Source organism: Felis catus, chromosome B3 (assembly GCF_018350175.1).
Source record: "Felis catus isolate Fca126 chromosome B3, F.catus_Fca126_mat1.0, whole genome shotgun sequence".
Lineage (NCBI taxonomy): Eukaryota > Metazoa > Chordata > Mammalia > Carnivora > Felidae > Felis > Felis catus.
The window spans coordinates 52,678,709-52,693,300 of record NC_058373.1 but is presented as its reverse complement, the minus strand read 5'-3'; the positions used below and the strand labels follow the sequence as shown (position 1 = coordinate 52,693,300).

Genomic DNA, 14,592 nt, shown 5'->3' with positions numbered 1-14,592 from the left:
ATTTTCCCAAACTAGGAACCACCTCAACTGATAGCAGAACATAAGTAATTCTACAAATATTATAAACTCAGAATATATGGTAAAAGGCAACTGATACACTACATATTTTATAAAGTTCAAGTTTTTGGAATCTCCAAAACTTTTTATTTAAGAAATTTTTAAGATCTCAAGATGTACAAACTAATTCCCCACTACAGATTTTCTGGAACATGATATCTTTTATCCTTTAAGATTTTTTTTTTTAACTTCAACATCCAATGAAGTAAAGTTACCTTTTCAATGCATCTTCGAAGAGTGTTAATATTCCTGACCCACCAACCTATTCCCATAGCTCTTAGCTCAGACCACTGAGGGTCCCCTCTCTGAATTGCCGGAATCATATTAATTAGTTCTTCCTCAGCCTCAGAATGAAAAGCCCAGGCAAAATGGCAGGTAGACACACCTAAATTAGAAATGCAAAATAATAACCTTCAGAACTATATCCAAAAATAACAAAAACAGTTTTTCACATAGTCCTGTATTCACTCATCCTGGAGAAGAATTTTCAAGCAAAAAAAATGGGTGAAAGGAAGTCTTTTATCATTCAGGACTTTACACTCTAAGCTTCTAAATACAAGATCAATGGCAGGATACACAAAACTAAAATATCCATCTTTTTTCCAAAGTATTTGCTTTTTTTCTCTGCAAAACTAGAGACAACAAAACGTGATCACTGGAAAGATATTTGAACACTGAGTCATTTATACACACACACACACACACACACACACACACACACACACACACACCAAATTTATCAACAATGAAAGCTTTGGTCAAAATAAAATATCTTGGCCCTGTGTCTCTGGGTGTTTTTTCACAATGCCACTTGCTTGTAGACCATAATATGAATTTTAGTATTGAATACTGAAAACTGCCCCATTCATCCCTCTGGCCAAGGAACTAAGTATCATTTTATAGTAAACTCTAACCTTCAAGAGAGTTCAAGGGAACAACAGTCAGGAGACACATTACTCTGCCTTCAGCACCTCAGTTAAAAGTAGTTAAAGCTGCCAAATACTGATGGTATATGGCAAATTTGTTCCACCCTGGTAGAAGAATGACAGGGCTCTAGCCTGTACTTAGAGGCAAGAAAATGGGTTTAGTGACACCGTCAGACTTGGAAGTACAAGGAAGTTTATCAATAGTTTAACTATTGATAACACTTTATTCCACTCAGAGCAGGTGAAGAGGAAGCATGAGGGAAATGACACATACAGAGTGGTGACAGGTAAGTGAGAAAGCCCAGAAGAACCCACAGGAGCCTAGGAGCAAGCCTAAACTGGTCCAAGTAGCCATCTATATGGACCAGTTTTTGAAACAAAGACATGTCTGAGGTCAATGACAGTCACAACACAGGCTTCTCCATGCTATAAGACCATAGACATTACTACATATAATTTTTTCATTAACAACTACTATATAGACTTACAATATAGTTTTTCTAATCCTTACGGTTTCACAACAGTTCCTTTAGAAAGTATAAAGGGAAAAACTGGGGTACCTGGGTAGTTCAGTCGGTTAAGCATCTGACTCTTGACTTCAGCTCAGGTCATGGTCCCAGGGTCATGGGATGGAGCCTCATGTCAGGCTCCACGCTAAGCATGAAGCCTGCTTAAGATTCTCCTCTCCCTCTCCCTCTGCCTCTCTCCCCCCAACGCACACGCACGCGCGCACGCACACACACACATACACACACTCGCTCACTCTCTGTCTCTCAAAAAAAAGAAAAAACTATTATGACCATTTTGAATAATAATCTTAACTCTTAAATTTCCCATTACTAACATTTATATACAACTGTGTTTGAAATCACATCACAAAAATCAATGCAACAAACTTTGTCACCATAAATTTAGGGGAAAATTGTCAAAATTTAAGAAACACCAATTTGTAGTTTTTCAGAACCTAAAAGGAAGATTAATTTTCTCATTTAAATCTTTGCCCGATTTAAGAAATAATCACTACATCAAATAACTCAAACTTTGCTTTAAAAGTTATTATTACATAGCAATGCATACAGTATACTTTTGATAACAGCAAATTTATAATATAAAGAATAATATAAAATATGCTACATTCTATACCTTTAAATGAAATTTGATTAGTTCAATTTTTGGTATGATTAAGAGAAAACAACAACAAAAAAACATATGTATGTCAGGGGAAATTAGGTTTGGAAAGCAAGATTAAAAGATCAGTGAATATATTTGGAAGCCTAACTATTTATGTTTGTTTTAATATAAGCACTGTGTTATAAGTCATATACTCACAAGTAAAGCTGATGTTTCAGGAATATGTGCCATACAGTAATCCAGAAGATTTGCATACTTGTAACACACTGCCACACCCCCTGATTTGAGATACAAGGATTTATATCAGCCCCCTAATTTATAGATTAAAAAATCGTAACTACAGAGATTAAAGTGACCTGCCACATATCTTAATACCAAAAAAAAAAAAAAAAAAAAAAAAAAAGATATTAAGAAGAAAAAAAAACAGAGGAACAAACAGCCAGTTTTTTTGGTTTTGGTTTAAATAGCAGGCTATTCTTTGCAGTTTTTCCTTGTTCTTCTTAGCCTTTCTATCTATAGACTGGCTACTTAACTTTTCTCCCGAGACCTATTCCCAAAGATCATCACCTGTAACACCAGTCACTTATCTCCAATATTTTAACTGTGTCAAAGAGAAAATGGAATTTAACAAAGCTTTAGAAATTAGAGGTGTGTTAGATCTCCCTAGGAAAGTACATAATTGTTATTAAGTGATTCAGTACTATTTGACTATCATTTAAAATGAAAATTTAAAAGACCTTTGGTTAACATTTTTTAAACCTATCCAAATGGCACAGATTGTTTAAAATGATAATATCAAGTGTTAACAATGTGTTATTGAAATCATCAAACATTGCCTCTTGGAATGTAAATGAGTACAGTTTCTGTCTGTGGCAATACTTATCAAGAGTTATGAAATTTTACTCTTCAGTACAGAGAACAAACTGGTGGCTGCCAGAGGGGAGGTGGGTGGGGGAACAGGTGAAACATTTATCTTGATGAGCACTGAAAACTGTACAGAATTGATGAATCATTATATTGTACACCTGAAATTAAGATGGTATATTAATTATATTTGAATAAAAGATACTAAGATATAGTTAGGTTCAGAGTTTAGAAAACTAGCCTGGCGATACTGTAAACTGTCAACCCAAACATTAAAAATAAAAACAGGGGCGCCTGGGTGGCGCAGTCGGTTAAGCGTCCGACTTCAGCCAGGTCACGATCTCGCGGTCAGTGAGTTCGAGCCCGCGTCAGGCTCTGGGCTGATGGCTCAGAGCCTGGAGCCTGTTTCCGATTCTGTGTCTCCCTCTCTCTCTGCCCCTCCCCCATTCATGCTCTGTCTCTCTCTGTCCCAAAAATAAATAAACGTTGAAAAAAAAAAATTTAAAAAAAAAATAAAAATAAAAACAACTATCTTTAAAAAAAAAAAAAAAGAGTTAAGAATTTTCAAGCCCTCTAATACTGTAACTCCATGATGGAAAAGTAACATGAGGAAATAATCAGATATACACAAAAATATTTATATGCAAGGTTTTAAGGTCATTCATTACAGCGATAATTCAAATAGAAAAGAAAATCAGCAATATTTGTTTCAAAAATAAAGGACTGGATAGATGAAACACAGTTTAGAGACATGACAGAATATTAGACAGCTATTTAAAATCAAATTTTCAAAGAACATTTATGAGGGTAAAGGGTAAGTGTTATATAAAGTCTGATATTCTAATTCCTTCAATACTAAAGCATTAATTATGAGACTGTGTCCAGGATGCTGGTTTAAAAAGAAACATAGTCTAATGAAAAATGCACTGGGCTGGGATTCTAATTCCAACTCTATTCACAAATAGCCTTCTATCCTAGGCGGGTCACTTTATAAAAAGTTTCAGTTTTTCAATCTGTAAATTAGGCAGCTGGTAGAAATCCTTACATCTCAAATCAGGGGGTGTGGCACTGTGCTACAAGTATGCAAAGCTACTGCATCTCTAGATGGCAGATATTCTTGGAATATCAGCTTTACTTGTGAGTACAGGACTTAAAATGCTTATACTAAGATAAACATAAAAAACACAGGGAAAAATTTACATAATTTTTATAGAAAAGACATCAGACGTCACAGAAATTCAGGGCGACTTTGGGTTATGGCCTCAAGCTTATCAGGTTTACTCCTAGGCTACTACAACTTCAGCGAGTAAAAGCTGAGAAACTGAAATAGAAACTAAATAGTAAAAGTCACAGAACAGAGCTAAAAGATGCACAGTAAAGTGGTTAAGTAGGTACTATGTGACAAGAAGATCTTAAGGCTAATGATAAATATGCATATTATACACAAATATAAATCCAAGTATTTCATTTCAATATGAAATAAAAGTTGCACAAAGGTTCAGACAATGAGTTAAATACCTTGATGAAGTAGCTGTACTCGGTATAAAGGAGGCAGTGATGTCAAAAGGCATGTGTGCAAACGCATAGCTAATAAGTATCTCAAACCACACTCATCTAATGTGTCTCTTCCTATAAAGTAAGCAGAAAATATATTTAAGGAAATAGGTAACAAACCAATAAAAAAATTAGGAAATAAACATTAAATTCAGTAATAATAATATATACAAAATGTATGTTTGAGTGTATTCCTTTGTGAACACTTAAGTATATATATATAAAGTATATATAGAACATGTATCTTTACAAAAAAAAATGTGTAAAGGCTAAAATTCCCAAATGAAAATGACTGGAGAAAACATAATTGTCTATTAGTACAGGTAATAACAGTCATTATAGCTATTCATAATAAATGGAATCTTGAAATCCAATAAAGAATATATTAACTATAGTAAGCTAAGTATAATTTTAAAAAGCATTTCCTAGGTGAGATTTAAAATATAGGAATTACATATCTAAAATGATATCATTATTATCATTATTATCATTAATTAGGCAGTATCTTCTAGTTTGGTTAGCTCAACTGAAATATAGTACCATGAAAGATTTGAAATTTGATTCCCTAGGCTAGTTTTCCAGAGTTAAGGCTGAATCTTAACCTAATTCCACAAACTTACTCTTATTTACAAGTTGCATGAAGGTATGAAAGTATGGTGAGCTTAATCAAACTACAGCCACTGTTGGAAAAAAGCAATGCAAAACTATTAACAGCACCCAGCCCAGTAACTGCCACTTAGAAAGTGCTAAGAATGTTGAATCAAATAATATTTTCTAGAAGAAAATAAAATGTTTTAAATTCTCAAAGTTCAAGTTCCAGCTCTACTTCCCATTAGTTATATTCATTCACTCATTCATTCATTCATTCATTCATTCAACAAATCAAGCATCTACTACAAGTGAGTCATAGTTTAGGTGCTGGGGATTTGGCAGTGAGTAAGAGGAAATCCTTCCTCTTATAGTGCTTATATTTTAGGACACAGAAACAACAAACAAAAAGTGTCTGGTGGAAAGTTAATGCTATAGAGAGAAATAAAAAGTAGGTTTGACAGAGAGTACTGGAGTAAGAAGGTTCTATTTTATCAAGTATAGCCAGGGAAGAACTTTCCAAGAAGATGATGTTTCAGCAGAAATCTGATGAGGTAAGGGAATGAGCCAGGCATAAATTTGGAAAAAGAGCATTCTACACAGAGGAAACAATATGTGCAAAGACCTTGAGACAGGAATGTGTGTAGTGTACTTTGTACATTGGCAAGGAGGTCAATGTAGTAGAATGAAAATGAACACAGGTCACACAGGGATCTCTGGCTTTTAGTCTAAAGTGAGATAGCAAGCCACTCGTGTATGTTGAGCACCAGAGAGATTAAATGTGATTAATCACTGGATCCTATGTGAGAACAGACTGAGGTGACAAGACTGAGGCAGTTTAGGAGACCGTCAATAACCAGGAAAGAGGTGACAGTGACCTGGACCAGAGTGTTAACAGGAGAGGTGGTGAGAAATGACTGAATTCTGGATATGAAAGAACCAGTAGCATTTGTCAGGAGACTGGATATGGGGTGTGAAAGAAAACAGAGTCAGGAATGCCTCTAATTCCATTTAAAAGAATCCATTTACTTAGAATCTATTCACTGAGATGTGCAACATATTTAAACTCTGAGCTTCACTTTCCTACCTGTGAAATGGAGACATTAAGTCCTGCTATCTACTTCATGAAAGTCCACTGTAACCAGGAAGAGCCATTTTTACACTGCCTAGCCAATCATATTGTTTTGTATCCGAAAGTTTAAACTGTTTTTCATGGATTGTGGCATATTTATCTTCTTAATATCCCAGAGTAAAAATTCTAATGTATATTAAATTTTCAACAAAGGCTTAAGGCTATTCTGGGGAGAAGCTTGCTCTATTGCACACAATTTATCATAATAATCAGAATTTTTAAAATTAACACGTTTAGAAAATAGGTCATAGAAAAACCTAAGGTCTCTAGTTATTTTAATCTATGAAGAGAAAACTTTGGAGATTTAAGTATATAAACCTATATGAAGAGAGATATTCCAGGTAGCTCTGAGGAACAGTCTTTTACCGTCAAATTTAGAAATCTTGTGAAATAGTAAGGGTACAGGCTGGGAGGCAATGTTATCCACATATGAACCCCAGTTCTGCCACTTACTACCTGTGTGATCTCATATGTCACTTCATCTCCCTAAGGATCAGTGTTTTCATCTACAAAATTTAGTATAATAATAGCTACCTACCAGAAGATTGTTGTGATAATTAAGTATGATAAAGTACATAAAGTGCCTGGCACATAGCCATTGTTCACTCCTCCACAATATTTACTGAATGAATGAATGATCAATAATTTTCGGTTTCCTTTGCTAATGCCATCATTTATAATCAACACAAATGCCATCATTTATAATTCAACTATCTGCATAAAAGAGAATGGAATCTAGTTTCAGGAGACAGCCAAAAATGTTCTGGTTTAGAGCAAATTAATCAAGACACACATTATAGTAAAATGTATAAAACCTCCTTCTCAAGAGACTTTTTGGAGAAATTAGGTAATTGTAAAAAAATATTTATACCTAGAAACGGTTGAGTTCATGGTCCCTATAAGTCTCATGGTTCAATAGTAAAACTAACAAATGGTCCATTATTATTATTAAAAGTAAATAAAAATTAAAATAAGTCACAGGAGTCAATATGTTTGAAAAAACAAAAGACTACATATATCTAAAATCACACAAAACTTTCAGAGTAAAAACTCATACAAGAACACACACAAAGACATCAAAATTCATGAAATCATGTGCAAGTCACAGCCTACCCCAACTGTCTTTTCTTTTACAACTAATCATATTATTTAACAGTAACTGTTAGCTAGAGAAGTCTTTTCACTGCAAGGTTATAAAAAGACTGCAATTTAATACGTGAGTCACTATATAAATTATACAAATGGTTCTATTCATAACTTAATAAATTTTAGTGGGAATTTTTACCTGAATAACTCTTATCTCTGTTTTCATCAAGCTCAGTACTGGTGGTAGCCACTGTATCAGCCAAAGCTACAAGGAACATCTGCTCCAAACGGGTAAGGCCTGGTAGACTTGAGTGCATAAGGTGACTTGAAAGTACCCTAGCATGTTCTTGGCCAAAGTAAGCAGGTCCATATTGAGAAAGATTTATTACTTTTGATTTGTTTTCTCTCTTTTCTGGCTCTAAATCTATATCATCTGTTGTTATATCCTGGATTTGGAACAGCTCTGAATACTGATCTTCTGGTTCACTTTTGGTAGGATCTTCATAGCCCTGTGGTATTTTTGTACTTTCTTCTGAAATTCTGTAGGTTGTATCTTGATCTGCAGCAAGCAGTGCATATAATGGTAGTGGAGGAATAGAATCTATCTCAGTATAATCTCGAGTACCATCCTTTCCTATGGTGACTGTATCCTTTGCTGTACTGCCACTAACGCTAATGGTTCGGGAAAGATGTCGCTTAGTTCCTTCTCCAGCATCAGCATCCCTAACTATTGCAACTTCACCTGCAATACATTTTACTAAATGAGAGAGAATAGCTTTAGCCCTTCTAACTTTCCCTAAATCCATCAATTCTAACAGCTGAGTTGGATGATACTGTGGGAGAGTAGGTGAAAGTACATGTGCAGCCTCAAATAAGCCACCATCTTGGACTACAGTTGGTGAACAAAAAACATCATCAGCAATAGCTGTTCCTTCAACGATGCTTTTTCTTGACAACATATTAGATTTAAAGGCAGAATGATCTTGTATTACTGTCTCTTCTGCATAGGGAATATCAGCTTCAATGTCTCCAAATTTGACAGCATGCTTCCACTGTGCATATACATGCATTTCACAATCCATTCCTACCACCAATATCCCATCTCTCACCCAGGAGAGAGAAACAGGCAGTGAAGGTGTACCATCCACAGAAGACACTAAGTCTATAGATCTAAGAAGAACCCACCTTGACCTAACTCCTTGCTTGATACTACCACCTAGTGGTAAAGTAATGACAGCTACTCCATCCTTACTATTGGTCTGCTCAGTCACAATTCCTGAAAGCCGCCCATACATGAAGATATTAGCGCCAACACCCACTGTGAGAATGTGGGAGCCATCTTCTTTTGATACCCAATCCAAATGTACTAAATGTTTGATATTCGGAATAAGGTATCTATCCTTGCTCAAAAGTGCATCTGATTTGCTGTACACAAATAGGTTACTGTCAACACTGACCCTTGAATCAAGTACACTCCCAACCTTGACCAAATCATCAAGATGAATTGTTTGTTCTAAAACCCATTCTGATCCTCCTGTAGATTCACATTCAAAGATGCAAACATGCATGGAAAATTCTTTAGAAACAAAACCATTGTGGTGGATAGGCTGTTTGTAAGCCACGGCAAGGCGACCTGTGTATGAACAGCTAACAGCAACTGGTCTTCCCACAATGCTCACTGTACTGCTATTATCTTCTCCTTCATCATTCATCAAGGGCCATCTCCTCCAATGGTAAGCTTCCTTCTCATCAGTTTTACATTGCAGGCTGGTTTCCATACTACACTTCCAGAAGCGTACTTTATTGTCAGAACAAGTTGTAACCACTAAATAAGGTGCGAGGCATACTGGATAAATTGAAGAAGAACTCAGATGGCCTTAAAAAAGAAAAATCAGATAGTCATGACAATAGAACCATAAAATAAAATGCTAATAATCAAGTTTTAGAATGTGATAAATCCAAAGCCACTATAAGCTTCTTCATAATTCTGCAAACTCCCCTTAACTAGGGCTTTATACTAAATGTTCACTGGCTAAAGTATCTATATGAAGCTTAAACAGTCCAGTGGTGAAATAAAAATATGCAATAATCATCAATTAGTTTTTAGGTAATTACGTTTAAATGAGGTGAATATTCCATTAAAATAAAATTCAAACACAATAAAACAAGTCAATCCTTAATCACTAAATCTGTTATCTGCTATAATTTATATATGCCTTCACTGGAATTCAGTCTCCATTTTTAATCCTTTTCATCATAGGTTCTTTTTTTTCAGTTTTTTTAATGTTTATTTTATTCTTGAGAGAGAGAGAGAGAGAGAGAGAGAGAGAGAGAGAGAGAGAGCGAGCAGGGGAGGGAAAGAGAGTGAGAGAGACAGACAGACAGAATCCAAAGCAGGCTCCAGGCTCTAAGCTGTAATCACAGAGCCCGACGCAGGGTTTGAACTCACGAACCATGAGATCATGATCTGAGCTGAAGTCAGAAGCTTAACCAACTGAGCCACCCAGCTTCCCCTTTCATCATAGATTTTTTTTTAAATATGAAATTTATTGTCAAATTGGTTTCCATACAACACCCAGTGCTCATCCCAACAGGTGCCCTCCTCAATACCCATCACTCACCCTCTCTTCCCTCCCCCCCACCATCAACCCTCAGTTTGTTCTCAGTTTTTAAGAGTCTCTTATGGTTTGGCTTCCTCCCTCTCCAGCTTTTTTTTCCTTTCCCTCCCCCATGGTCTTCTGTTAAGTTTCTCAGGATCCACATAAGAGTGAAAACATATGGTATCTGTCTTTCTCCACGTGGATTCTTAAGTAGTCATTACAATTTCCCATTCAAATGTCCCTAACCTGCCCTCGAATAATCCAGACCCTCGATCTACCCCTACCATCAAAATGTTTTCAGACAGCTAAACAGACTGCTAGATCTCACCATTTTTACCAGGGTTAATTCATATTCTCTTAACAGTGAATCAGAATCCTCATATTTATTCCTGACTGCTGAAGGCTAACACCACACATCCACTGTCAACTATAACCTAAGGAGTAACAGTAATAAGGACTGGGTTCAGAAGACCTGGATTCAAGTTCTGGTCTATCAATACCTTTGCACAGTGAGAAAGCCACTTAAACATCTGAGCCTGTTCCATCTAAATAGTAGGGGTCATGTTACTACTTCCCTTGGAGTGTTACTGCCAATTAACACATTTAAAAACATTTTATAAAGCCCCTACAAAACAGAATTTATTTTTATCAATTCCAATAAATTTATTTTGAGTACATCCCAAACTTTCCAAATACTGTGAAAGATTCAAAAACTGGCCCATATCTGCACCAGCCACGAAAGCCCAGAGTAAACCATTAATGTCATCTTTCTAACTCTGAATTCAAACCTATCTTATGGATGAATAAAAGAACTCTCATATTCAAAATCATTCACCAGTAACTGGAATAGGCTTGACTCTCCAATTTTAGTTCCCAAAAAATACTATTCTAGGAACTCTTCAATTATGGTTCTACAAGTGACAGATCATTTTAAATATACCTGCCCTCCAAATTGTCTTATCCACCTTGTTAAATTCAGTATCATTCTAGGCTAGCCAAACTATAATCTCATATCCTACATTTTTTCCCCAAAGTATCTGCCAATTCCTCTTCAAACTTATTTAATAAAAGTGACACATGATTAGCACAACATAAATGAAAAGGCTTAATTAAAAAAAAAGTTTTGATTATCTGCAAATGGATACATATGTTCTTTACAATTGTACTATCATACCATTCCTATTTATAGGAAATCATAGTGCAGGCAAGAAACTTCACATTAAAATATTTACATCATTTTCTGTCAGGCCGATTATCTTCATCACAGAAAACTAATAAAGACATATTTCTAAACATATACGTCATTACCAGAAAATTAACAATTGTCACCATAGCACATATTTCAGAAGGGTTTGTGCATTTCATGACTGAAGACCACTCTGAGCTGCAAATGCCCAGTCTTAAAGTTACCTTACCTGCTGAAGGTGTTGCTCTTATTACTTCAACCCCTTCTGGGAGATCAAGAGGTTGGCTATATACCAGTCTAGAACTCAGAATAAGTTTACTAGCAGTTTGAAGATTGGCAATTGATGCAGAATGTGGCATGGGGCTCACACTAGGAGATGTTTCTGGAGAAGAGTCTACATTCTTCTGTCCAGGGACTGAAAGTAGACTCTCTGATGAAATACCTTCTGAAGCTTTAGCTTTGAAAATAAATTATGAAATATGTTACTATCATCACTATATACATTAGCTAGAATAATATGTTGTTATCATTTAAGAAACATGGTTTTTTTTAAAGTGCTCTGGAGACAAGGCCAATTTTTAGACTTTTGCTCAGTTACACTGACAGATTTTTAACTATTTTACTATCACCAACTCCATCACACAGACAGACTTAATCACATGTAAAAGCTAGAAAAAAACCTCAAGTTATCTAGTCCAATGTTTTCAACCTTTATAAAAAATATCAAAAGCTTGAGGTGGAACTTATTAACTTGCAGATTCCTGGGCCTCACCACACAAAGAATGATTCAGTTGTTTTGGGGTAGACCACAAAAATCTGTATTAATAAGCATCCCAGGTGTTTCTGAAACATAGCATCATGAATCAAACTTTGAGAAATAACAAGGTATTACCTCACATAGTAGATGAAAGAACTTAGGTTTGGAGAGCATAATGACTTTCCTAAAGCCATATAATTAGCTAGGAGCAAAGAAGACACTAAAACACCAGCCTCTTGACTACCAAGTGTTGCAACAAGATGATTTCAGAAACAAACACAAAAAATAAAGTTCTAAGCAATTTTAAGACATTATTAGTTGACTAGCTTTGTAAGGGATATTGACCTTGATCTTCTTCCCAAGAGTTTCCAGCTTTTACATTAGAATGGAATATAAATCTCTAAGCAGATTCAGTTATCTGTGCTTCTGATACATGGGAGGGACACTCTGAATTGCATTTATTTACTTGTGTGCCTGTCTACTCCAATTAGACTATGACTTTATCAAGGGCAAGGATGATGCTTGCTTTGTATATTAATTGTAGATTAATAAGAGATGGTAAGTAATCCCCTTTTGCTTCTGGTGGATGGCAAATGTATCCATCTACTTTAGAATGGCAGACCACTAGATGAGAAATATAAAAACATTGTCCATAAAAGAGAATGAGACTACAAACTTGCATCAGTATTCAGCAGAAAAAAAGCACTACTCCTAGCTCTACCACTAACTAGATATGTTTCCTCACACAAGGCATCTGACCATCTCTGGTTATTTTCTCATCTGCAAAATAAGGTTGAACTATATTATTCCTCTTCCTGTAAACCAGGCAATTTTCTAATGTATATCTCATGCTAAGAAAGAAAATAAGAGCAAGAAAAAAAAAAACAAAGGCTGTAGAGCCAGAAAACCTGATTTTGAAACTTGGTCCTATGATAAGCTAGATGTGGGACTTGGTCAAGTTACTTAATATTATTCCATTACTACACTGGGGATAATATCTATCTCACACATATAAAGTATTTATCTATCTCAGTGCCTGGCACTTGAAAGGTAGTAAACCTGTTCCTTCCCCATCTAAATTTAAAGCCCATAATTTCATTCTCTGCCAGGATTTTCAACATACTGATATAGTCAAGTATAAGCTGTGAATGACAATATATACTATATTACATCTCTTGTGAACGTTAGAACCAAAAGATAGAAGATGCTTCCTGTTGTAGTTGAAGGGAGCATATTATTTGTTTGCCTCTACTGTAATCTTCTTATTTGTGACCTTCTACTACTATTAGAAACAGAGTAAGCAAGCAACTCTATACTAGCCCTGGCTTTAGGGGAATAGCAGTGGGAACACTTCCCTCATAAGCAGTGGGGACAGAAGGTATCACATTCTTCCTGTCCTACCACAAGGATCTGTTACTACCTCTATTAATCTCTTCAGAACCATTCCTGGTTCTGTGTCCAACTCCAGTGTGTTAAAAATTCTCTTCCTGACAAGTTGGTTTAAGATCACTCTATTCTTCCATTTTTGTGAAACAATATGTAACACCAAGAATTAACTTCAGAACTTTCTTTTGAAAGAACTTTTGGATTCCTGCTGCCTCAAAATGATTAGGCTCAACTGGGCACAAGTAAAGTTTCTATCAAATCATTTGGCTTTTCTAACACTAGTTCATGGCCCAGTTAGAACAGCTATTTACAGTTATATGATAATGTGAATTACAAAGGGAATGAAAAAATATATATTAGTTGACTTGTATTTTAAATGTTTAATGTGTATAAAATCAGCTGAATAATATAACCACCAGAAAAAATAAAATCTTTTGAAAACTCTTAAGTATTCCAGGGGCGCCTGGGTGGCTCAGTCGGTTAAGTGTCCGACTTTGGCTCAGGTCACAATCTCGCAGTCTGTGAGTTCGAGCCCCGCGTCGGGCTCTGGGCTGACGGCTCAGAGCCTGGAGCCTGCTTCCGATACTGTGTCTCCCTCTCTCTCTGCCCCTCCCCCGTTCATGCTCTGTCTCTCTCTGTCTCAAAAATAAATAAACGTTAAAAAAAAATTAAAAAAAAAAACTCTTAAGTATTCTGAGTTAACCAATTTAAAGCAGCTACAGTTTGGTATGGCTATCTGTGCAGTTCATTTTAACAATGATCTCTCAAAAAGTAAGTTTGGGGTGCCTGGGTGGCGCAGTCAGTTAAGCATCTGACTTCAGCCAGGTCACGATCTCGCGGTCCGGGAGTTCGAGCCCCGCATCAGGCTCTGGGCTGATGGCTCAGAGCCTGGAGCCTGTTTCCGATTCTGTGTCTCCCTCTCTCTCTGCCCCTCCCCCGTTCATGCTCTGTCTCTCTCTGTCCCAAAAATAAATAGACGTTGAAAAAAAAAAGATTTAAAAAAAAAATAAAAGTTTGTTGTAAAAGAAAGATCCATGATCAATTTCTTTGTTTCATACTACAGATTTTCTAATATGCTATGAAATTAACATGAATGTGTACAGCAAAACCATGGCTAAAATAATGTATTGCTGGATTTCTTAACATTCTACACAGTTCTACTTATGAGCTTCAGATGTTCCATCGTGTTTTTATAAATAGAAAATCTGCTTCTCAGAGTGATGCTAAAGCTAATGTATACTGTGTGTGCAGTGTGTATTAATCCACAGAAAAGCACAATATTAATTCTTTGGTAAAAACAGATTTACAGAAACAGTATCTAGAAC

General features: G+C 35.8%; 1 protein-coding gene across 5 annotated transcripts in view; it reads right to left on the bottom strand.

Moving 5' to 3' along the window:
• Positions 1–14,592, bottom strand: part of DMXL2 (Dmx like 2) — a 151,693-nt gene that overhangs the window by 37,775 nt on the left and 99,326 nt on the right. For all 5 annotated transcript variants that reach the window (XM_011282863.4, XM_019832421.3, XM_019832420.3 and 2 more), the window contains 4 exons: positions 11,354–11,581; positions 7,538–9,214; positions 4,497–4,607; positions 273–442 (listed from right to left, as the gene is read on the bottom strand). In XM_011282863.4, coding sequence (XP_011281165.2) covers positions 273–442; positions 4,497–4,607; positions 7,538–9,214; positions 11,354–11,581 — 2,186 coding nt within the window. The remainder of the gene's footprint in view (positions 1–272; positions 443–4,496; positions 4,608–7,537; positions 9,215–11,353; positions 11,582–14,592) is intronic.